This window comes from Microcaecilia unicolor, chromosome 2 (assembly GCF_901765095.1).
Source record: "Microcaecilia unicolor chromosome 2, aMicUni1.1, whole genome shotgun sequence".
In the NCBI taxonomy this organism is placed as follows: domain Eukaryota; kingdom Metazoa; phylum Chordata; class Amphibia; order Gymnophiona; family Siphonopidae; genus Microcaecilia; species Microcaecilia unicolor.
This window is the reverse complement of record NC_044032.1, coordinates 124,245,297-124,270,763: the sequence shown is the minus strand read 5'-3', so window position 1 is coordinate 124,270,763 and position 25,467 is coordinate 124,245,297. Positions and strand designations below refer to the sequence as shown.

General features: G+C 47.6%; 1 protein-coding gene across 1 annotated transcript in view; it reads left to right on the top strand.

Annotated features, from left to right (window-relative positions):
• Positions 1-25,467, top strand: part of HEXB (hexosaminidase subunit beta) — a 158,286-nt gene that overhangs the window by 65,731 nt on the left and 67,088 nt on the right. The window contains 1 exon segment of the mRNA XM_030193280.1: positions 327-428. Coding sequence (XP_030049140.1) covers positions 327-428 — 102 coding nt within the window.

The window sequence follows — 25,467 nt, the reverse complement described above, 5'->3', positions numbered from 1 at the left end:
CTTCCTCCTATCTCTGTAGTTTCCCCTTTCCCTCTGCTCTCTGATTTTTTTTTTTTAGATTTTTTTTTTTACATGATCTCCTCTCAGAGAACACCACAGTGTTCTAGCATAGGTGTTTTGCTTGCAGGAATTGCAGGGAAAACTTTACTAGAATATATTTTGGGGGGGATGGAAAGGGTAAAAGTGATCAATTTAAAAGTGAATTCAGCGTTACTATCTGATAGGTGAAGTAGGGGGGAGGGAGTACTGGTATTTTGAGGCTTAGGTTGGCTTTGGGAAGTATTTTCTTTTGCAGTAAAGTTGTCTTTGCCTTTTCTTTGTTGCAGGAAGCAATGGCTTTCAACAAATTTAATGTGTTGCACTGGCACATTGTAGATGACCAGTCCTTCCCTTATCAGAGCATCACTTTCCCTGATTTAAGTAGCAAGGTGAGGAAAATAATCCTGGTAATGACCACTAAGGAGGAAAAAGGAGGACCTGGAATAAGATCAATACTGCAGGCTATTTCAGAGTTTGGACTGGAAGACTGTAGTAAAGGTGAACATAAGCTAATCTAGGCATTCTCAACTCTGGTTACCCTAAAATTGGATTTGTCTGTGGCCCTAGAATTTCAAGTCTGCGCATATTAGCCTTATGCTCATCTGTGGATATTCTGAAACTCTATTTCTCCGAGGACAAGCAGGCTGCTTGTTCTCACTGATGGGTGACGTCCACAGCAGCCCCTCCGATCGGAGATCTTCACTAGCAACATGCACAATGCGCATGTGCGACCGTCTTCCCGCCCGAACGCGAGTGTGCTCGCCAGTCTTCTTTTTCCCGCGGCTCAAGACGGCTGTTTACGGTCGTTCTGCGCTTCAAGGAGACCCCTCGCACGTTTTTCGCCGCTTTCTTCCATTCGGAAGTGGTGGAAAGGTCTTCCGTTCGTGTTTTCTTAGTCTTGTAAAAAAAAACAAAAAAACATTTTTCCGCTATTTCTAGTGTTTTTCCCATTAAGTTTCCTTTTGTCGTCGGAAGCGGCCTTTTCAGCCGCCCGTATGGGTTTTTTTTTCCCTGTTTTTGGTGCTATTTTTGCCACCATCACGAATTTTGATTTCACCAGCGTGATTTTTCCGCCCATGTCATCGAAGCCTGCCAGCGGCTTCAAAAAGTGCATGCGGTGCAGCCGGACGATTTTGCTCACTGATAGGCACGTTTCGTGTCTTCAGTGTTTGGAGGCCAGTCATCATCCCCAAGCCTGCACTCTCTGTCTTCTGCTGAAGAAGAGGACTCAGGTGGCGAGATTGGCTCAGTGGAACCTTTTGTTCGGAGCCTCGTCCGGTACTTCGATGCCTGCGGTACCGAGGTCATCGGAGGTATCTATGTCGTCGGAGGGTGCATCGTCATCAGGAGCGCAGGTGGGGGCTGTCCATTCCCCTGCTGGTAGCGGTGAGCCCTCGAGTAGGTCTCCACCTGTCTCGGGCTTCTGCGGTATAGGCCCCCCGGGATTGACCTGTTTCGGACCCGGCCCCGAGGAGGCGTTTGGATTCCACGTCCTCCTCTTCGGTAACGGGAAGTGCCGGTGACCTGCTTCTTGCGAAGGCAAAGAAGCATCGTCGCCTTCCCGTCGCGGTACTGAGAGCTCCAGGTCGCCAGTGGATTCGGCACCCGCTAAGCGTTGGCACTGGGAGGACCGCTCGCCCTCCATACAAGAGATGTCGATGCGCTCTACTGTGGACAGCCCGGTACCGCCTCCACGACCCAGACAGATTCTGAGCTCGTCGCCGGTACTGGACCCTTTGTCTTCCTCGACAGCCGCTCTGAACGAGAGCCTCCGGGCCATCCTTCCAGGGATCCTGGAAGAGCTGTTACGCCCTTCTGCTCCGGTAGCGGGGGTGCTTGCGCCGCTGGTGCCGTTGAGAGGCGACGGCTGGCTTCTCGCCCGTGGTGAGGTCACCGGTCCCAGTACCACTTGCGGTGCCTGCATCGGTGGCCTCCCAGGCTGACTCCCCGACGACTTCAATGGAGGGAGCTTCATCGCCGCCGGTGCGGGAGTCTTCCTCTCGGCGTACCCACCGTGGCCATGTTTCCACGGAGTCGAGACGGGCCCGGCTTCAGACTGCAGTTCACGAACTGGTGTCCAATATTGATGGTGAGGCCTTGTGGGAAGCAGAGGAGGACACGAGATATTTCTCTGACAAGGAGTCTTGCGGTCTTCCCTCTGATCCTACTCCCTCTCCTGAAAGGCAGGTTTCTCCTCCTGAGAGTCTGTCTTTCGCGGCCTTTGTCCGGGAAATGTCTACGGTTATTCCCTTCCCTGTGGTTAAGGAGGATGAGCCAAGGGCCGAGATGTTTGAGCTTTTGGACTATCCTTCGCCACCTAAGGAATCGTCCACTGTACCAGACATTGCTGGCGAACTGGGCGAAGCCACTAACTAATCCCCACATTCCCAAGAAGATAGAATCCCAGTATCGGATCCATGGGGACCCAGAGTTAATGCGGACTCAGTTGCCTCATGACTCTGGTGTGGTGGATCCAGCCCTTAAAGTCAAGAGTTCTAGGGAGTACGCTTTGGCGCCCCCGAGCCATGACTCTAGAACCTTGGACTCTTTTGGGCGGAAGGCCTACCATTCTGCAATGCTCATTTCCAAAATCCAGTCCTACCAGCTTCCATATGCGGAACAATGTGCGGCAGTTGGCGGACTTGGACAAGCTCCCTTCTGAGCAGGCCAAGCCTTTTCAGCAGGTGGTCAGGCAGCTGAAGGCATGTCGTAAATTCCTGGCCAGGGGTGTGTACGATACTTTTGATGTCGCGTCCAGGGCCGCTGCCCAAGGTGTGGTGATGCACAGACTCTCGTGGCTGCGTGCCTCCGACCTGGAGAATAGGATCCAGCAGCAGATTGTGGATTCTCCTTGCTGGGGGGATAATATTTTGGGGGAAAAGGTCAAACAGGTGGTAGAACAACTCCACCAGCGGGACACCGCTTTTGACAAATTCTTCCACCGGACGCCTTCACCATCTACCTCATCAGGTAGACGTTTTTATGGGGGATGGAGGACTGTTCCCTATTCTAATAAGCGTAGGTACAATCCTCCCTCTCACCTGCCTGCTGCCGAGGCTAAACCCCAGCACGCTCGTTCCCGTCAACAGCGTGCACCTCAACAGGCTCCAGCAGAGCATAGCCGAAATCAAACTGTCTGTGCCGGACGATCTGCCGGTCGGGGGGAGGTTAAAATTTTTTTACCAAAGGTGGCCTCTCATAAACTCCGACCAGTGGGTTCTCCAAATAGTCCGGCTAGGATACTCCCTCAATTTGATCTCCAGACCTCCAAATTGCCCACTGGGAGCTCAATCCTTCAGCTTCCGCCACAGGCAGGTACTTGCAAAGGAACTCTCCGCCCTTCTCAGCACCAGTGCGGTCAAGCCCGTGCCACTGGGGCAGGAAGGGTTGGGATTCTATTCCAGGTACTTCCTTGTGGAAAAGAAAACGGGGGATGCGTCCCATCCTAGACCTAAGGACCCTGAACAAATATCTGGTCCGAGAAAAGTTCAGGATGCTTTCCCTAGGCACCCTCCTTCCCATAATTCAGGAAAACGATTGGGTATGCTCTCTGGACTTAAAGGACGCTTACACTCACATCCCGATACTGCCAGCTCACAGGCAGGATCTTCGATTCCGTCTGGGAACACGGCATTTTCAGTATTGTGTGCTACCCTTTGGTCTCGCCTCTGCGCTCAGGGTGTTTACAAAATGCCTGGCTGTCGTAGCAGCGTCTCTACGCAGACTGGGAGTGCACGTGTTCCCTTATCTCGACGATTGGCTGGTGAAGAACACCTCCGAGGCAGGAGCTCTACAGTCCATGCAGATGACTATTCGACTCCTGGAGCTACTAGGGTTTGTGATAAATTATCCAAAGTCCCACCTTCTTCCAGTCCAGAAACTAGAATTCATAGGAGCTCTGTGGGACTCTCAGATGGCTCGTGCCTACCTTCCAGAAGTCAGGGCCGACACTCTTCTGTCTCTTGTCTCCTGGGTACGGGCGTCTCAGCAGATCACAGCTCGGCAGATGTTGAGATTGCTCAGCCACATGGCCTCCACAGTGCATGTGACTCCCATGGTCCGCCTTCACATGAGATCAGCTCAATGGACCCTAGCTTCTCAGTGGTACCAAGCTGCTGGGGACCTAGAGGACGTAGTCCTGCTGTCCACGAGTTTTCTCCAATCCATGCATTGGTGGACAATTCGGTCCAATTTGACTCTGGGACGTCCTTTCCAAATTCCTCAGCCACAAAAGGTGCTGACGACGGATGCGTCTCTCCTGGGGTGGGGAGCTCACGTCGATGGGCTTCACACCCAAGGGAATTGGTCCCTTCAGGAAAAAGGTTTGCAGATCAACCTCCTGGAGTTGCGAGCGGTCTGGAACGCTTTAAAGGCTTTCAGGGATCGGCTGTCCCAACAAATTATCCAAATTCAGACGGACAATCAGGTTGCCATGTATTACATCAACAAGCAGGGAGGCACCGGATCTCGCCCCCTGTGTCAGGAGGCCGTCAATGTGGCTTTGGGCTCGCCGGAACGGCTTGTTTCTTCAAGCCACGTATCTGGCAGGCGTAAACAACAGTCTGGCCGACAGGTTGAGCAGGATAATGCAACCTCACGAGTGGTCGCTCAATTCCAGAGTGGTACGCGACATCTTCCAAGTGTGGGGCACCCCCTCAGTGGATCTCTTTGCCACTCGAGTCAACCACAAGGTTCCTCAGTTCTGTTCCAGACTTCAGGCCCACGGCAGGCTAGCGTCGGATGCCTTTCTCCTGGATTGGGGGGAAGGCCTCCTGTATGCTTATCCTCCCATACCTTTGGTGGGGAAGACTTTGCTGAAACTCAAGCAAGATCGAGGCACCATGATTCTGATCGCTCCCTTTTGGCCACATCAGATATGGTTACCTCTTCTTCTGGAGTTGTCCTCCGAAGAACCGTGGAGATTGTTTTCCGACCCTCATTACTCAAAACGAGGGGGCGCTTCTGCATCCCAACCTCCGGTCCCTGGCTCTCACAGCCTGGATGTTGAGGGTGTAGATTTTGCCTCCTTGGGTCTCTCCAAGGGTGTCGTCCGTGTCTTGCTTGCCTCCAGGAAAGATTCCACTAAAGAGTTACTTTTTTCTCTGGCGGAGGTTTGCCGTCTGGTGTGACAGCAAGGCCCTAGATCCTCGCTCCTGTCCTACACAGACCCTGCTTGAATACCTTCTACACTTGTCCGAGTCTGGTCTTAAGACCAACTCTGTAAGAGTTCATCTTAGTGCGATCAGTGCATACCATTACCGTGTGGAAGGTAAGCCGATCTCGGTACAGCCTTTAGTTGTTCGTTTCATGAGAGGTTTGCTTTTGTCAAAGCCCCCCATCAAACCTTCTACAGTGTCATGGATCTCAATGTCGTTCTCACCCAGCTGATGAAACCTCCTTTTGAGCCACTGGAGTCCTGCCATTTGAAGTACTTGACCTGAAAGGTCATTTTCTTGGTGGCAGTTACTTCAGCTTGCAAAGTCAGTGAGCTTCAAGCCTTGGTAGCTCATGCTCCTTATACAATTTCATCATAACAGAGTAGTCCTCTGCACTCACCCTAAGATTTTGCCGAAGGTGGTGTCGGAGTTCCATCTGAACCAGTCAGTTGTCTTGCCAACACTCTTTCCCCGTCCTCATACCCGCCCTGCTGAACGTCAACTGCACACGTTGGACTGCAAGCGAGCATTGGCCTTCTATCTGGAGCAGACAAAGCCCCACAGACAGTCTGCCCAATTGTTTATTTCTTTTGATCCCAACAGAAGGGGAGTGGCTGTCAGAAAACGCACCATCTCCAATTGGCTAGCAGATTGCATTTCCTTCACTTACGCCCAGGCTGGGCTGACTCTTGAGGGTCATTTCACGGCTCATAGTGTTAAGAGCCATGGCAGCGTCAGTGGGTCACTTGAAGTCAGCCACTATTGAAGAGATTTGCAAGGCTGCGACGTGGTCATCTGTCCACACATTCACATCTCATTACTGCCTTCAGCAGGATACCTGACGCGACAGTCAGTTTGGGCAGTCGGTGCTGCAGAATCTGTTTAGGGTTTAGAATCCAACTCCACCCCCCTAGACCCATTTTTATTCTGTTCCAGGCTGCACTCTCAGTTAGTTGAATAAGTTTAGGTCAATCTCAGTTATGTCCTCACCATTGTGAGGCCCAATTGACCAATGTCTATTGTTTTGAGTGTGCCTGGGGGCTAGGGATACCCCATCAGTGAGAACAAGCAACCTGCTTGTACTCGGAGAAAGCGAAAGCTACATACCTGTAGAAGGTATTCTCCAAGGACAGCAGGCTGATTGTTCTCAGCAACCCGCCCACCTCCCCTTTGGAGTTGTGTCTTCCCTTGTCTTTGCTATTTACTGGACTGGCGAGCACGCTCGTGTTTGGGCAGGAAGATGGTTGCGCATTGTGCATGCGCACGCGAGGGCTAGCAAACGCTAGTGAAGATCTCTGATCGGAGGGGCTGCCGTGGACGTCACCCATCAGTGAGAACAATCAGGTATGTAGCTTTCGCTTTATGGCCTATGCAAAGAGCCTTCTATCTAGTCATCAGTTGCTTGCTAGAAATGCAGTAGCCATTAGTATAGACATTAACCCCACTGAGAAGTAGCTTTTTAATGAAAAAAGAAAGAGAGAAAAACTGTGGTTGGACTTGTGACATGGACTCCTAACAATTCTTTTTCTAATTAAGGAGTTTGATTGTGAATAGACCACAGAAACTAAAGGTCTTGACAGTATAGTAGTAAAGTCTGAGGTATATAAATAGTGCTAGAATGTAAATATGAAAGATTTGGGTAATGCCAACTAGGCTCCAGAAAACATGAATAATGGGTAGATCTTTGTCAGTAGTAAAGTGCTGAACTTTGTAATATCTGGCCTGAGTCAGAAATCCATTGGGCATGCTTGGCATCTGCATTTTTTTTAAACAACAAATTGGTTACTTTCTGGATGCTATATGTACAGTTCCAGCCACTTTAAAGGCAATAATCAAAAGCCCTTTCCATGGGTAAAGCAAAGTTACTCACCTGTAGTAGGTGTTCTCTGAGGACAGCAGACCAAGTATTCTCCATCAGATGGAGCCCATTGTGGATGCTGACCAGCGTATAAATGTGTCAAGAAAATTCTAGTAGTGTCCCACCGTGTATGTGTGTAGGTTCCTCAGTCAGCTAATATAGATAAAGGAATAAACACCTAGGGGAGGGGGAGGTGGAAGGGTATTTGAGATTCTCTGAGGACAAGCAGGCTGAATTCACTGGGTCGACGTCCGCGGTCGCCCGGGAATCGGCATTTGCAATAGCAAAAAGAAAAACTTTTTGCCAGAGCCTTCTGGTACACGTGCCGCGGCACACTGCGCATGCATGGACTGATTTCCCGCCCGCCGCACAACTTCAGTTTTCTTCTGTGCGAGGAGCGACATTGTTTTCCTGTGGCTCCTTTTAGTGCCCGGGAAAGAGCCTTCAGTTAAGTATTTTTGTTTCTACTTCGGTTTTTTTTTCATTTTTTTTTTCATTTGTTTAATTTAAATTTTTTTTTTGTAGTTTAATTTTTTTCCCCAGTTTGAAGTTTCCTTTCTTTTTCACAGCAGCCCTTTTTAGGGCCGTGGAATCAGGTTTCTCCCTTTTTGTACCCTTTTTTCTTGGCACAATCGAGCTGTTTGATTTCGCCGGTGCGATTTTTCCTTCCATATCATCGAAGACTCCCAGCGGCTTCAAATGTTGTACTTGGTGCAACCGGACCATCTCGGGTACAGATGCACATTCTTGGTGTATCCAGTTCCTTGGGGCCAACCATAGCCCAGCTCGTTGTGTGGAGGAGTAGCCTAGTGGTTAGTGCAGTGGACTGTGATCCTGGGGAACTGGGTTCGATTCCCACTGCAGCTCCTTGTGACTGTGGGCAAGTCACTTAAACCTCCATTGCCCCAGGTACAAAGTAAGTACCTGTATATATGTAAACCGCTTTGAATGTAGTTGCAAATTACCACAGAAAGGCGGTATATCAAGTCCCATTTCCCTTTCCCTTTGTCTTCATATAAAGAAGAGGACACAACTTGCTCGAGAAGCCCAGAGAGAGAGACTTTTTGGGGGCTCGGTCCGGTCCTTCGACGTCGGCATTGGTACCGAGGTTGGCGGAGTCGACATCGAGGGATGCATCAACGTCTGGAGTAGAGGTACACATGGCTGCTGAGAGGCTATTGCACGCTGGGAGCAGTGAGGCATCAATGGGTCTCCACCTGTCTCGAGGTATCCTGGTGTGCAGGCCCCCCGGGACCATCCATTGTTGGACCCGACCCCGAGGCAACGTGAGGATTCAACGTCGTCCTTGTCGGCACCAAGGCATCGTACAAAGGCTAAGAACCACAGTCACCGTTCCCCCTCGAAACACGGTGCTGGAAGTTCTGGGGCGTCGAAGGATTTGGCACCGAAGAAGCATCAGCGCCGGGAGGACTGCTCCCCCTCCATACAGGAACTGCCGACGAGTCGGCCTCCCAGCAGTCCGGTTCCTGCTCCCGAGTCTCAACCAATTCTGGAAGGACTGCTGCGCCAGTCTGCATCAGGGGTGCTTGCGCCTGCCATGCCGTCTGCCGCAGCTGCAATTTGGCCCTTCCCCTGCAGTGAGGTCCCTGACCTCGGTGCCGCTTGCGGCTCCGGTATCTGCTGCCACCCAGGCTGACTCCCCATCGATGTCAGTGGAGGAAACTTTATCGCAGTCCGTGCGGGCGTCGGCCCCTCGACACCACCATCGAAAACATCTGTCTTTGGCGTCGAGGCAGGCTCAGTCTCGGACATCCCTAAAGGAAGTGCTTTCCGATACTGAGGAGGAGCGCTCGTGGGAGTCAGAGGAAGATCCAAGGTACTTCTCCTCCGATGCGTCCTTTGGTATTCCCTCTGATCCTTCTCCTCCACCTGAAAGGAGACCGTCTCCTCCTGAGAGCCTCTCCTTTTCCTCGTTTGTACGAGAAATGGCTGAGGCCATTCCGTTCCCTGCTGAAGTGGAGAACGAGCCCAGGGCAGAGATGCATGAGGTCCTGGACTACGTCTCTCCACCTAAGGAGGCAGTAACGGCTCCTTTGCATAAGGTACTCCAGGAAGCCCTTATGCAAAACTGGTCGTTCCCGCTGTCTGGCCCCGTAATCCCTAAAAAGACTGAGTCCCAGTATCGGATCCATGGTATGGCGGTGGACTCCACACTCAAGAGAGCCAAGAATATTACAGACTATGCCTCGGTGCCCCAGGCGGAGAAGCTAGGACATTGGATTCTTTTGGGAGGAAGACATATCAGGCTGCCATGATCGTTGCTCGTTTCCAGTCTTACCAGCTCTTCACGAGCATCCACTTGCAGAACTCGGTGATGCAGCTGTCAACCTTGGTCGATGCCCTTCCTCCGGAACAGGCTGAGCCTTTTCACCAGGTGGTCAGGCAGCAGAAGGCATATCGTAAATTCCTGGCCAGGGGCGCTTATGACACTTCTGATGTGGCATCCAGAATCTCTGCTCAAGGTATAGCGATGCGCAGACTCTCATGGCTGCGCATCTCTGACCTAGACCATTCAGTCCAGCAGATGTACCTTGCCGGGGGGATAACCTTTTTGGAGAGAAGGTGGAAGACCTGGTTGACCAGATCAAGAAGCATACGGATGCTATGGCTTCTATCTCCCACCAGGTGCCTTCTGCTACACCCTCCTCATCTAGGAGTTTTTTTGGGGGGTAGTGGGGTGCTCCCTATTGCTATGTTAGACAAAGGTACACTCCGGCGTTCCTCCAGCCTACTCAGGCTCAGCCCCAGTACGCTCGTTCTCGTCAACAGCATGCGCCAAAGGCCCCTACTGCTCCCCAGCAAAAGCAGGGGATGGACTTTTGACTGGCTCCAGGGAAGCATAGCCTCAATACAAGTATCCATTCCGGACGACTTGCCGGTTGGCAGGAGGTTAATGTTTTTTTCACCAAAGGTGGCCTCTCATAACCTCCAACCAGTGGGTTCTTCAAATAGTCCGGTTAGGGTACACCCTCAGTCTGGAATCTACACCTCCAAATTGCCCACCGGGAGCTCATTCATACAGCTCCCAGCATAGGAGCCAACTTTTGAAAATGATTGGGGGTGCTGAATTTTTGTTTTTTTTTACAGGTGGTGCATTCCCCCTGCCCCTTCCCTCCCTCCCAGTTCCAGTCCCCCCTCCCTCCCTTCCTCCCTCCTCTCTCCTCTCTTCCTTCGAGTTCCAGGCCCCCTCCCTCCAAATTTTAAAAGTCATCTTTCCTCGTCGGGGTTACGGCAGCAGCATCAGTGAAAAGCGTGTAGGCTCGGCGCTTAGTTCAGTCTTCCCTTCTCTCTCTCGAGGGCGGGACCAGAGCTAAGAGAAGGGAAGACTGATGATGACTTTTAAAATTCGGAGGGAGGGGGCCTGGAACTCGAACGGAGGGAGGGAGGAGGGATGAAGGGAACTTCCGGTGGGTGAAATATTGGGGGTGCTCGAGCACCCTCAGCACCCACGGAGTCGGCGCCTATGGCTCCCAGCACAGGCAGGTACTTGCAGAGGAACTCTCTGCCCTTCTACAGGCCCATGCGGTCGAACCTGTTCCACTAGGGGAAGAAGGGCTGGGATTCTATTCAGCTTTAAATTTCTTTATTAATTATTTTATATCATCCATAAGTGAACGTAATAATCAGAAATTTCTGGAAATTAAACCAATTAAATGAGAAAAAAATATATAAAGAAATATACACAACACGTGGGATCCAAGAGTCAGGAAATAATCTTATTAATAATAACGAAATTAAATAATTTTCCTAGAACATAAGCTATCCCAACAATACAATCAGACAGCAGTAAAAAATCTGGTAAACTACACAGGAGGGTTTCTCATACTTTCTTTAGCAATTACAAATTCCTGAAGTTTCTTGGGATCAGTGAAAACATAAGTATTTGTTTCATAAGGTACTAAACATTTAGAGGGAAACTTAACAAAGACGGATGCCCCTAGGGCTATGGCTCTTGACTTTAAAGCCAAGAGTTCTTTCCTTCTTAACTGAGTTTCTTTAGACAAATCAGGAAAAATGCTTATCTTTCCCCCCAGGAATACTTCATTCATGTGACGAAAATATAAACGTAAAACATTAATCTAGTTCAAAGGCGAAGGAAACTAACAAAGTTGCTTTTTCTGTTTCCACAGATGTTTCCAAAACGTCCGTAATATTTAAAGTTTCTTTAGGTAACTGTTCACGTGCTCTTTGCCCTTTTATATAGTAAACTTTATTAATTGGCGGATAATTATTTGTGAAACCCAGAACTTCTGAGAAATACTTCTTTATCAGCTCTAATGGAGAGATAAACGTAGATACTGGGAAGTTCAAAAATCTCAAATTGTTCCTCCTGAGTTGATTCTCAAGAGACTCCATTTTTCTAGCAAACACATTTTTCTTTTTAATTAGGGCTGTTGCAACTTCTTTAGAGTATTCTAATTCAGTCTCAACTTTTTTTAAAATCATTTTTGTAACCTTCAACTTTACTAGATAATTGCAAGAAATTGTTCTTAAGTTCCAGAGTCTCTCCTTGAAGGGACTCTGAGATTCTTCTTAAAGATGAGTTTACCCCCTGAATGGCGTCCCAGAGAGCGTCCATTGTGACAACCATAGGTCTTACCGGGCTACAAACTCCCCCGGAGATACCTTCTCTGGACTGCTCTGGCGTCGAGGTAGATCTCAAAACCCAGATTGATGTTCCTCCAGAGAGAAATTCAGTGGAAGAGCCTCCTCCAAGCACATATCCGACTAAGCCCACTTCGGACGTCTTCATGTGATCGCTCTCTAACACACCATGGCTTCCGGGTTGTAGCAGGGTTGAACCTGGCGGGGGAGGACTAAGAGTCACTCCCTCGCTGCTGCTGTTTGCAGATGTCTGCGCAACTGAGGTAAGCGTTGGGGTAGCCAGCGCCCGGACTCCGTACATCTCCAGGGTTGGTTGGCGTAAGGTGGGGTTCACAACCGGTCCCGAGGAGGCAGGGGTCCCGGTTTTCCCTTTCTCTTCCCCATTCCTTAAGGGGACGCGCCGAATCGCCAAAAAACGCTCAAGGTGAGGGAGCTCTCGGGATGCACGTCTGTTCAGCAGCGTCATCTTGGATCTAGGTCGCTGGGATTCTATTCCAGGTACTTTGTTATGCAGAAGAAAACAAGGGGGATGCATCCCATCCTAGACTTAAGGGCCCTGAACAAATTCCTACTCCGAGAAAAGTTCAGGATGGTTTCCCTAGGCACCCTTCTTCCCATAATTCAGGAACACGATTGGCTATGCTCTCTGGACTTGAAGGAGGCTTACACACACATCCTGATACTTCCAGCTCACAGGAAGTATCATCGATTTCATCTGGGAATGCAGGACTTTCAGTACCTTGTATTGCCCTTTGGCCTGGTGTCTGTGCCAAGAGTTTTCACAAAATGCCTAGCAGTAGTTGCAGCGTCGCTACGCAGACTGGGAGTGCATGTGTTCCCTTATCTCGATTGGCTGGTGAAGAGCACCTCTGAGGACAATGCTCGGGAGTCCATGCGGATGACTGTTCAAGTGCTGGAACTACTGGGGTTTGTAATAAATTACACCAAGTCCCATCTCACTCCCGTTCAGAAATTGGAGTTCATTGGAGGCCTTCTGGACGTGAGAACGGCTCGAGTCTATCTCCCAGAGGCACGGGCAGACAAACTTCTGTCCCTAGTGTCCACGGTTTGAACATCTCAGCAGATCACAGCTCAGCAGGAGTTGAGACTCTTGGGGCACATAGCTTCCACAGTTCATGTTACACCCATGGCATGTTTGCACATGAGATCTGCTCAATGGACCTAGCTTCCCAGTGGTTTCAAGCTTCGGGGAATCTAGAGGATGTGATCCAACTGTCCACCGATTTTTCAGAATTCTCTTTGACTATGGGACGACCATTCCAAATTCCTCCGCTACAGAAAGTGCTGACAATGGATGCATCACTCCAGGGGTGGGGAGCTCATGTAGATGGGCTTCACACTCAAGGTGCCTGGTCCTTCCAGGAAGCAGGTCTTTAGATCAACCTCCTGGAGCTCCGAGCAATCTGGAACGCTCTAAAGGCTTTCAAAGATCGGCTGTCCAACCAAATTATCTTAATTCAAACAGACAATCGGGTTGAGATGTACTATACCAACAAGCAGGGGGACACCGGATCCCGCCCTCTGTGTCAGGAAGCTGTCCAGATGTGGCTTTGGGCGCGCCGTCACATCATGTTTCTCCAAGCCACATATCTGGCAGGCATAAACAACAGTCTGGACGACAGGCCAAGCAAGGTAATGCAACCTCACGAGTGGTCACTGAACATTGGCGTCGCCCGCAAGATCTTCCAAGCGTGGGGCACCCTCTCGATGGATCATTTTGCCACTCAAATCAATCACAAGGTGCCTCAGTTCTGTTCCAGGCTTCAGGCCCATGACAGACTAGTGTCAGATGCCTTTCTCCTACATTGGGGGACAGGTCTTCTGTATGCGTATCCTCCCATACCTCTAGTAGGGAAGACTTTGCTGAAACTCAAGAAAGACTGTGGAACCATGATCTTGATTTCACCGTTTTGGCCATGTCAGATTTGGTTCCCTCCTCTTCTGGAATTGTCCTCCGAAGAACCATGGAAATTGAACTGTTTTCTGTCCCTCATCACTCAGAATGAGGGGTCACTTCTACATCCCAACCTCCAGTCTCTGGCTCTCACAGCCTGGATATTGAGAGCATAGAATTCGCTCTCTTGGGTCTTTCAGAGGGTGTCTCTTGGGTCTTGCTTGCTTCCAGGAAAGATTCCACAAAGGTATTACTTTTTCAAATGGAGGAGGTTTGCCATCTGGTGTGACAGCAACATCTTAGATCCTGCTTGAATACCTTCTACACTAGTTGGAGTCTGGTCTCAAAACCAATTCAGTAAGGGTTCACCTTAATGCAATAAGTGCTTATCATCAGCGTATAGAGGGTAAACCTATCTCTGGACAGCCTTTAGTTTGCTTCATGAGAGGTTTGCTGTTGTCAAAGCCCCCTGTCAAACCTCCACCAGTGTCATGAGATCTCAACGTCATCCTCAGCCAGCTGATGAAAGCTCCTTTTGAGCCACTGAATTCCTGCCATCTGAAGTACTTGACCTGGAAGGTCGTAGGGTCAGTGAGCTTCAGGCCCTAGTAGTGGATGCACCTTATACTAAGTTTTATCAGAGTAGTCCTCCTCACGCACCCAAAGTTCCTGCTGAAGGTGGTGTCGGAGTTCCATCTAAACCAGTCAATTGTCTTGCCAACATTCTTTTCCCATCCTCATGCCCACCCTGGCGAAAGAAGCTTGCGCACCTTGGACTGCAAGAGAGCATTGGCCTTTTTACGTGGAGCGGACGAAGCCCTTCAAACAGTCTACCCAGGTGTTTGTTGCTTTTGATCCCAACAGGAGGGGGAGTCGAGTCACCATTGGAAAACACACAATTTCCCATTGCTAACAGATTGCATTTCCTTTGTTTATGCCTAAGCTCAGCTGACTCTGGAGGGCCATGTCACGGCTCATAATGTCGGTGGCTCACTTAAAGTCAGCCTCCATTGAAGAGATTTGCAAAGCTGCAATGTGGTCTTCAGTCCACACATTCACATCTCGCTACTGCCTTGAGCAGGATACCCGACACGACAGTTGGTTTGGGCAGTTGGTGCTGCAGAATCTGTTTGGGGTTTAGAATCCAACTCCACCCACCTAGGCCCATTTTATTCTGTTCCAGGCTGCACTCTCAGCTAGCTGTATATAGTTTCAGGTTAATCTACATTTTGTCCTCGCCGTTGCGAGGCACAATTGACCAAAGTTTATTGTTTTGTGTGAGCCTGGTTGCTAGGGATACCCCAGTTGTGTGAACAACTCAGCCTTCTTGTTCTCGGAGAAAGCGAAGATACTTACCTGTAGCAGGTATTCTCTGAGGACAGCAGCTGTTTACACAACGCAACAATGATTTTGCTACTGAGAGAAAGACATGTGATTTATACTAAATTGAACCCGCCGATTCCAAATATTAACTCCGAATTTGCCTGACACGTCTAGATTTTAAGTTATACATGCAAAGCCTTTTCACTTATAATATTAATTCATTATATATTGGAAATATTCCAATGGACCTGTCCAGACGCGCTCAGGCAGGTCTATTGGCTGATGTCAGCAGTAAGTATATAAGGCAAGATGGATAGACGCAAGTGTGGCAATATGTGGCAAATACACTGATCAGCGCAAGAATCTGACAAAGAGAGTGCACCTTGCTTACAAGTATTACTTTGACTGTCAAATTGGAGATCAAGATAAAAACTGGGCACCTCATGTTTGTTGCACTGTGTGTTACTGTGGGCTAACGCAGTGGTTGAATGGTAAAAGGAAAGGAATGACTTTTGCAGTACTGATGGTTTGGCGTAAGCAGAAAAATCACCATTCAGACTGTTATTTTTGCATGACTAAGATCGCCGGATATTGAAAGAGAAACCAGTCACAAATTGTGTATCCTGACTGTGAGTCTGCTCTTAAACCAGTACCACACGATGTAGAGAATCCAGTGCCTGCCCCTACCGCAGCAGGAACGGCAATTGAAACTGATGCTTCTGATCCTGATGAAGAAGAAGATGTTGATTGGCATGATGTATTTCCTGATCCAGAACAACTGGAGGGTCAGCCGCACTTCCTGAGCCAATCAGATTTAGATGATTTGGTAAGAGATCTGTCATTATCTAAAGAAAAGTCAGAACTGCTAGCTTCTAGACTTCGGGAATGGAATTTGCTACAACGAAGCACCACACCTTCACACTTTCGTCATCGACACACAGAGTTAGCTGCATGCTATGCAATGGAAAGTGATGTCTGTTTCTGCACTGATGTAAATGATCTTATGATGGAGTTAGATGGTACACATGTTCCCGATGAATGGAGGCTATTCATAGACTCTAGCAAAACGAGTTTGAAAGCTGTCTTGTTGCACAGTGGTAACGAAAAACCATCTGTTCCATTGGCTCATGGGATTGGAATTAAAGAGACCCATGCTTCTATGGAGTTAATTTTAAAAATGATCAAATACTCTGAACATAAATGGAATATTTGTGCTGACCTGAAAGTGGTATCACTGCTGCTTGGCCTACAGTTAGGGTACACGAAGCATATGTGTTTCTTGTGCCTATGGAACAGTCGTGACAAAAATCATTACAAAATGAGTCAGTGGCCTTTCAGAGTCGAGTACGCAGTTGGTTGGTACAATGTACAACACAAATCACTGGTCGATCCACTTCAAGTTTATCTTCCACCACTTCACATTAAACTTGGTTTAATAAAAATTTTTTTAATTGCAATTGATCGTGATGGAAATGGTTTCCAGTATTTGAAGGAGATGTTTAGCACACTGAAAACTGAGGCTAAAATAAATGCCGGAATTTTTATTGGCCCCGAAATCAACAAACTAATGCATGATGACACATTCAGAACAAAACTCAACCCTCTGGAACTTGCAGCTTGGGATGCATTTGTGCTAGTAGTGCAGAACTTCCTTGGGAACAGACGAGCTGAAAACTATGCTGAACTAGTAGACAACATGCTTAAAGCATATGAACAACTTGGCTGCCGAATGTCATTGAAAATGCATTTTTTACATTCCCATCTTGACTTTTTCCCACCCAATTTGGGACACGTAAGTGATGAACATGGAGAGAGATTCCATAAAGACATTTCTACAATGGAGAACAGATATCAAGGCCGCTGGAATCCCAACATGATGGGGGATTACTGCTGGTTTTTGCAATGAGAAAATATGACCGGTCACAAACGCAAAAGTAGATGCCTGAAGCACTTTTAACAGTACTGGGCCTTGCTGAAGTAAGACTTTTAAACTGGAATACAAGACTTTTTTGAAATTTTGTTATTCCATTACATTTTCATATACTGTTTACTACGAAAACTTTGATGAAGATCAGGTAATTGTTGGAGTAAAACTCGTTCTGTAAAAAAATATTCAATGTTTTCCAAGTGCTTAAGTCATTTGAGCAAACTTATGCATAACAAAATTTCCTGACGTGTTACAACAATTCTGACTTCAGATTTGGAATACGCACACTGAATTTAGTATAGGACAAATGGTTTTTGCCCAGTAGCATACGAAAATTAGCAGACCCGCCCACCTCCCTTTGGAGTTGGTTTCCTTTTGATTTAGACCTTAACTGAGGAGTGCAGTCACGATGCGGGCGGGAAGTCAGTCCGCACATGCGCGGTGTGCCGTGGCACGCGCACCAGAAGGCTCTGGCAAAAGTGTTTGTTTTTTTGGGGTTTTTTTTTTTTGCTATTGCAAATGCCGATTCCCAGGCCAACGTGGACCTCAACCCAGTTGTAAGAATAATCAGCCTGCTGTCCTCAGAGAATACTTAATACAGGTAAGTATCTTCGCTATACCTAGCTTGCTGTTCTCTAAGAACAGCTTTCTCGGAGTACAAGCAGGCCCAGTTAATAGGCTCACTGAAAATAATGCTAGGACAATGGGGACTCAAAAGGTCAAGGCCTCCAAATCAATTACCCTGAAATGATATACATAACTGGCTGTGAAGTTGCAGCCTGGAACATAAGAAAACTGGGCCTAGGATGGTGGAGTTGGATTCTAGACACCAAACAGATTCTGCAGGACTGTCTGACTGAACCTGTTGTCACGTCAAGTATCCTGTTCAAGGCAGTAGTGAGATGTGAATGTGTGGACTGAAGACCACATCACAGCCTTGCAAATATGCTCAATGGCAGCGGCTGATCTCAAGTGGGCTACCAACATACCATACTGTACTACTATGGATTTACAGCCTGTCTCACTGACACAAGACTACTCAATAATTACCGTGGATTCGTATTAGGTAAATGAGACCTTTACCTAAAGTCTACAGTGATTAAGATATATACAATGGTTAGCTATATACACACAATGATTATCTATATAAACAATCATTACATCACTGGTCTCTACATCTAAGCAATGCTAAGAGTTCTTAGACCAGGAAAAGAAGCAATAATACACTATCCACCTTATAATCGAAAGAGAAAAACGCCTATATTGCGACCCAAATCGGGAGACTGGCATCTTTCTCCCGTGGGCGCCCAAATCGGTATAATCGAAAGCCGATTTTGGGCGTTTCCAACTGCAATTTGTCGCGGAAACGGGTAAAGTTGACGGGGGCGTGTTGGAGGCGTGGTGAAGGTGGAACTGGGGCGTGGTTATCGGCCGAGGAGAGATGGGCGTCTTTAGCTGATAATTGGGAAAAAAAGGCGTTTTTACTGTGATTTTGGGTCACTTTTTTGGACCCTTTTTTTCACGAACAGGTCTCAAAAAAGTGCCCCAACTGACCAGATGACCACTGGAGGGAATCGGGGATGACCTCCCCGGACTCCCCCAATGGTCACTAACCCCCTCCTACCAAAAAGACCCCACTTTAAAAACTTTTTTTCCAGCCTGTGTGCCAGCCTCAAATGTCGTACCCACCTCCATGACAGCAGAATGTGTTCTATCCTGTGACAGCTTTTCCCTGGTTCTGATGTGGCTCTCGGGTGAGTGTGACACCTTTTCTGTTATGCACTGCAGAGTCACATCAGCAATGCATTGTGGTGGGTGTAGGGTATTGGGCTCCGTGATTCCACTAGGTTGTGGCAAATGCTCACGATGTTGGTAGTTGGTAGGCTCTACTCCCGTGGTGCTTATCCCCCTGCTTACTGGGTCAGAGTGTGCCCTGTTTTGTTTCCGGTAGTTCATGAGGTAGTGGCCATTTTTGTAAGCCAGTTTTAGATCCCTTTCACTTGTTAGCCACGTTACAGAACTTAGTTCTTACCTTGAATGTGGCTGAAAGAGGGCATTGTACACCATTCTGCCAGCTTGGACCTACTCATCTCAGTACCAGGGAGACTCGTTGCCAGTGGGGCACAACCTCTGATCTGCAGTTAACTGTGAGTAAGCGTGCTTATTCCAATAAAGGACGTTTTTGGAGAGATTAGTCTTCAGGTGTCAACTGGTGTGCCAAGGTTATATAGCAGCAACAAGTCCTAGAGGCCTGCGTGTATGCAGGTCCCTGGAGCACTTTTAGTGGATACCGCAGTGCACCAGCCAGGTGGACCCAGGCCCATCCCTCCCCTACCTGTAACACTTGTGCTGGCCCCCTACCTGTAACACTTGTGCTGGTAAATGGGAGGCCTCCAAAACCCACTGTACCCACATGTTGGTGCCCCCTTCACCCCTAAGAGCTATGGTAGTGTTGTACGTTTGTGGGTAGTGGGTTTTGGGGGAGGGGGTTAGGTGCTCAGCACCCATGGTAAGGGAGCTATGCATGTGGGAGCGTTGTCTGAAGTCCACCGCACTGACCTCTAGGGTGCCCAGTTGGTGTCCTGGCATGTCAGGGGGGCAAGTGTACTACAAATCGTGGCCACTCCCACAACCAAATGGCTCGGATTAGGACGTTTTTGAGCTGGGCGTATTTAGTTTCCATTATCGCTAAAAAAAACAAACGCCCAACTGAAAAATGTCAATTTTTTCGAAAATAGGTCTGTCCTGCCTCTTCACGTACCTGTTTTTGGACATAGACTACCATGGAGATAGGCATTCTCGTTCGACTATGCCCCTCCACGCATACAACATCACTGGTCCTTACATCATCCAGGCTCTTATCAGCTGGGGGGGCCCGGTTCACAGCGAGAGCCAGGAGCTTCTTTGACCAGGAACAACTCCTCTGCATGGTATGGCTACCCACAGATGAGCCCCCAATTTCACTGAAAGAAACTCCCCTTTATATTAGGCTCAGAACTCATGTTCAGAGCTAAGGAAAATTACAGAATGCTTCTCTGTGTAGGTACTGTGGGAACGTGGTCACATGTTTTCCAAGTCCAGGTGGCCAGGCTGAACTCCGAAAACAAGCACCACCCCCCTCTTCACATACCAAATTAATTAGAGCTGTGTCTTATCTTCTGCATTCCAACTTGTTCTCATACAATCAAAGTTAAACAATCATTTTTAAACAGAATTACTTCTAATCAAAAATACAGACCCCGAGTGCACAGGTCGGTCAAGACAGAGTTGAAAACAATCTTTAAAATTCACTTTTATTACACATAGGTCTTGACATGAGTCTTGACATGACCCTCAAGAGTCAACCCAGCCTGAGCCATAAGTGAAGGAGATGTAGTCTGCTAGCCAATTAGAGATTAGGTGTTTGCTGATGGCTGTCCCCATTCTGTTTGGGTCAAAAGAAACAAAAGGCTGGATGGACTGTTTATGGGGTTTAGTCTGCTCCAGATAGAAGGCTAAGGCTCACTTGCAGTCTAAAGTATGCAGTACACTGTAGCCAAGATTGGCATGTAGTTTTTAGGAAAAATGTTGGCAAAATAATTGACTGGTTAAGCTGGAACTTCAGCACCATTTTAGGAAGGATCTTAGGCTGTGTGTGAAGAAGTACTCTGTTGTGATGAATCTTAGTGTAAGGTGGATCAGCTGCTAAGGACTGGAGCTCACTGACTTTGCAAGCTGAAGTGACCGCTACCAAAACCACAGCTTTCCAGGTCAGGCACTTCAGATGGCAGGAGTCAATTGACTTAAAAGGAGTTTTCATCAGCTGGGTGACAACAACATTAGACCCCATGGAAGTATAACAAGGGGCTGTGTCAACAGCAAACCTCTCATAAATTAAACAGCTAGAAGGCTGTACAGAGATTAGCTTACCTCTTACACAGAGATGGTAAGCAGTAATTGCACTGAGATGAGCCCTTACAGGGTTGGTTTTCAAACCAGACTCGGAGAGGTGCAGGAGGTATTCAAGCAGTTTTTGTGTAGGTCAAGTTAGAAGATCTAGGGCGTTGCCGTCACACCAGACGACAATCCTCTTCCACTTCAGAGTAGCACCTCTTAGTGGAGTCTTTTTTTTTTGTTTTTTTGGAAGCAAGCAAGATTCTAGAGGCGCCCTCAGTAACCAAGCTGTGAGGGCCAGGGACTGGAGGTTGAGTTACAGAAGAGATCCCTCATTCTGCGTGATGAAGATCAGAAAACACTCCGCAGTTCTTCAGAGGACAACGCCAGAAGAAGAAACCTCTGCCAATAAGGGGCAACCGTGATCATAGTTCCCCGATTTTGCTTGAGTTTCAGCAAAGTCTTCTGTATGGGAGGAATTGGAGGGATACACATACAGAAGGCCTGTTTCACCCCCCCCCCCCCCCCAATGTAGGGGAGAGGCATCTGGTAGTAGTCTGTCATATGACTTGAACCTGGAACAGAACTGGGGGACTTTGCTGAGATGAGTGGCAAAAAGATCCACCAAAGGGGTGCCCCACACTTAGTAGATCTTGCAGGCTGTGCCCTTCTTACTGAACAACCACTCTTGAGGTTGCATTAGCCTGCTGAGGCTGCCAGGCTGTTGTCCTTTCCCGCTAGATACATGGCTTGCAGGACCATCCCTTGGAGGACAGCCCACTGCCACATCCATATCGCTTCCTGACACAAGGGGTAGGAGCCCATACCCCTCTGCTTGTTCACGTAGTACATTGCAACCTGATTGTCCATTTGGATGAGAATAAATTGATTCTGCAGCCGATCCCTGAAAGTCTTTAGAGTGTTCCAAGTGGCCCTCAACTCGAGAAGATTGATAAGGGGATCTGTTTCCTGAGCTGACCATGTCCCTTGGGTGTGAAGCCCATTGATAAGAGCTCCTTATCCTAGTTGGATGCTCCTTATCCCAGTTGGATGCATCTGTTGTCAGCAACTTCTGAGGTGGCAGAATTTGAAATGGTAGTCTGAGAAGTTCTGAGAGAAGAGGACATTTCTCTTGTAAGTGAACACTATTTTGCTTTGGGATCTTAAAGATTGGGGTTTAAAGGAGGAATTGTAGGTTAGTGATAGGCAAAAAGCAAATTTTATCAACTATTCTCCATAGTCTTTTCCCCGTAGTTTTACTTGAACTTTGTACCACAGCATTAACAGATTAGACTCTAGTAGGCACTGCAGCATCTAGTTTAGTATTAAGGGGGAATAAAAAGAGAGAGAGAGGGAAAGCAAGCAGGACCTAGTTTAGTATTAAGGGGGGAATAAAGAGAGAGAAAGAGAGAGAAAAGCAAGCATTATTAACTAGTTGCCATAGTGTACAACTCTTTTCCCATAGATTTAAACTGAAGACCTACCTCTTCAACAGAGCATACCACAACGATTCATCATATGAACTTTAGTGCATTACTGCTTCAACTGTCATTTTGGGGTTTTTTGATCTCTTTACACCTAATGCTTTTTTCCACTATGTTACTCATGTTCTTAACTTATTATTATTGTATCTTTACTCTGTTATGGCAATAACCATGGCAAAATATTGTAAGCCACATTGAGCCTGCAAATAGGTGGGAAAATGTGGGATACAAATGTAACAAATAATAAATAAATTTTCTCTAGAAATAGGCATTTTTCCCATAGTTTTAAACTGAAACCTTTTCTAGAGGTAGAAACTTAACAGCCAAAAACTCTTGTTCTAAAAGGCAGTTATTTTCTGTTCTTTGGCTGCTGGAGAGGTAGCATGTCCAGCTACCTCAATTAGGTGTTAACTAAGGTGTGGGGAAGTAGAATATTTGCATAAGTTGCTGAGTTAGCTTCAAAGAGCTTGTTTTAAAAAGGCCCCTTAGATTCAAATCTATATAAATAGGAAAGGTCTGACTGAACTTTCTTTCTGAGAAGTTCTGAGAGAAGAGGACATTTCTCTGGTAAGTGAACACTATTTTGCTTTGTGCTTTGGGAACTTAAAGATTGGGGTTTAAGGGAGGAATTGTAGGTTAGTGATAGGCAAAATAAAAATTTTAAAAAGCAAATTTCAGGAGAGGTCATGTGACACCACACTGGAGGGACTGTCTTTGTGTATGATGTACAGCACTGCATATGATAAGTAGTAGTAGTAGGACAGTTGCTAGGTTAAGTCTCTCCGGGCCCCCGGCTGTTTCCCCACAAATTGTTATAAGATAATTGGACCTCACATAGCTTAAAACTGCTTAAGGAAGCGAGAATTACATTCTGGATCGCTGGAGCAGTGTAAATCTTACTAATGGCGGCAAGATTGGCGCACAAAGACAGAGCCAAGGAGAGAGCCACAGAGGACAAGATGGCGGCCCCTCTGTTTCCTCGCGTGGGTATTGGAAATCACCACGGAGATGTCTGCAGTGATAGAGGAGCTATTAGAACGCTGATTTACCGCTTTGGATTCTAAGAGCGCATGCAACTACAGCTAACAGAGCTGGCTAAAGAATGTGTGACTTTCCAACAATATATAGTAACATAGTAGATGACAGCAGAAAAAGACCTGCACGGTCCATCCAGTCTGCCCAAGAAATGTGCCACTTTTTTGTGTATACCTTACCTTGATTTGTACCTGTCTTTTTCAGGGCACAGACCGTACAAGTCCCCGCCTCCCACCATCGGCTCTGGCACAGACCATATAAGTCTGCCCAGCAACGAACCAGTGATGTGGAAGATCGGGTCACTGCGATTGAATCAACCCAGGACTCCATGCTTAAAAAGGTCACAGCACTAGAGGCTAAAGTGGAAGACCTCGAGAACAGGTCGCGAAGGAACAACTTGCACCTGGTGGGCTTACCTGAAAGCATAAAGGACAGAGATCTGGTGGGCTTCTTGGAAAGCTGGATCCACAAAAAATTACAACTGGGGAACAGATTTGGTCCTATTCAAGTGGAAAGAGCACATAAGATCGGATCCAGACAAACCCAACATTCAAAACCCAGAGTGGTGATTCTCAGGATCTTTCAGCACAAATTTTCAGCACAAACAAGCGATCTTGCAGATACTACGTGCAGGGAAATCACTTGTGTACGGAATACAAAAATCTTGTGCTTCCAAGACTACTCGGCGGGGGTGGCAGTGCAGCGTAGAGCTTTCGCTCCGGTGTATTCCAAGTTATTTGAAGCAAAAATAAAATTTGCCTTACTGTACCCCGCCATACTAAAAATCACTTACAAGGGATCCACACAAACTTATACATCGGTGGAGAAAGCACTCAAATTTTGGCACAAACAGGTAACCGGGAGAGTGAAGGAGATATGGAGGTGAACCGGTGAATATGTCTAAGAATCCCCCAGATTGGTGGGGCCGTGACACATAAGTTCAACTGGACTGGGACGTGTAATTTCACGTTAGCCATGTTGGTGAGGAGGAGGAGCCTGGTTACAGGTCATTTTGAGCGAAAGCCAGAGGTGGTTGTAATGAACTGAAAGATTGACATCACAAGAAGGAGAGATGGAGTACAGCCGAGATACAAGCTACGAGTTAAGCGTTTGAACATAATTTTGATCGAGTTATCAGGAAGGGGTGGAGAGGCGGAGGAGCCATTCCCACCCTTTTTTTTTTGATGTTCCGGATGACTGTGGGGTCTGAGCTGGAAAGGATTTATGCAGGCAGTTGCAAAGGGGAGATGGGGGGAGGTGTTGGGAGTGGCCGCTCTTAGGAAAGGGTCGGTAAGAAGGATATTGAGGAGGGGGAGGGAGGGGGTGGAGGAAGGGGGAGGTGGTTGGGTCAGGGGGAGGAGGGAAGTGGGGGGAGGGGCAGAGAGTGAAGCGGAAAGATAAGGAACGAGTTGACGTCTAGGATAAGGCGATTCTTGTGGGTTGATAGGCTAGAGATATTGCTTTGGAACTGGGTAGACCTGGAGGCACAATTAAGTAAAGGAGGCGAGCTGGGACGCCCCTCTGGTCCTATAGTTGGTTATCGCTACATGGAAAAACCAAGTTAGTAAAGTGTACATGGTGAATCTGGTGTCTTGGAATGTGGGGGGTGCATTAGCTCGCCCATAAAAAGATCAAAAATTCTACACCATTTACAAAACCACAGAGTTGACATCACTTTGTTACAGAAAGAGCATTTGAATACCCAGGAGCATGCTAAGCTTAAAACTTGGTGGGTGGGAACATGCGAAGCAGCGGCATCTCAGGGAAAGAAGGGAGGGGGATAGTGGATAAAGTACAATCCTTAGCTGTGGACCCAGAAGGCAGGTATGTTTTGATAAGTTCAATGTTTATAGTCTCTTCTATCTCATATTTAATCTTTATGCCCCGAACCAATATGATAAAAAAATTCTACAAGTCCATAGTTAATCTTTTGCTGCAGCACAGGCACAGATCTTTGGTAATTGGGGGAGATTTCAATGCTGTATGGGACCCTGGGATGGATAGGTCCTCAACAGGAGTAGTTGCGTCATATCATCTTAATAAAGGATTGCTTCAGTTAAGTCGTGTGTTTGATCAATGTGTGGAAGGAACTACACCTATGGAAAGGGACTACACACGTCTTTCTCGGGCGCATTCAACTCAAGCCCGGATAGATTACATCCTAATGTCCAGGGGAGAATTTGGAAGAGTAGAACAGGTAGAAATAGGCCCCTATGTTATTTCGGACCTTG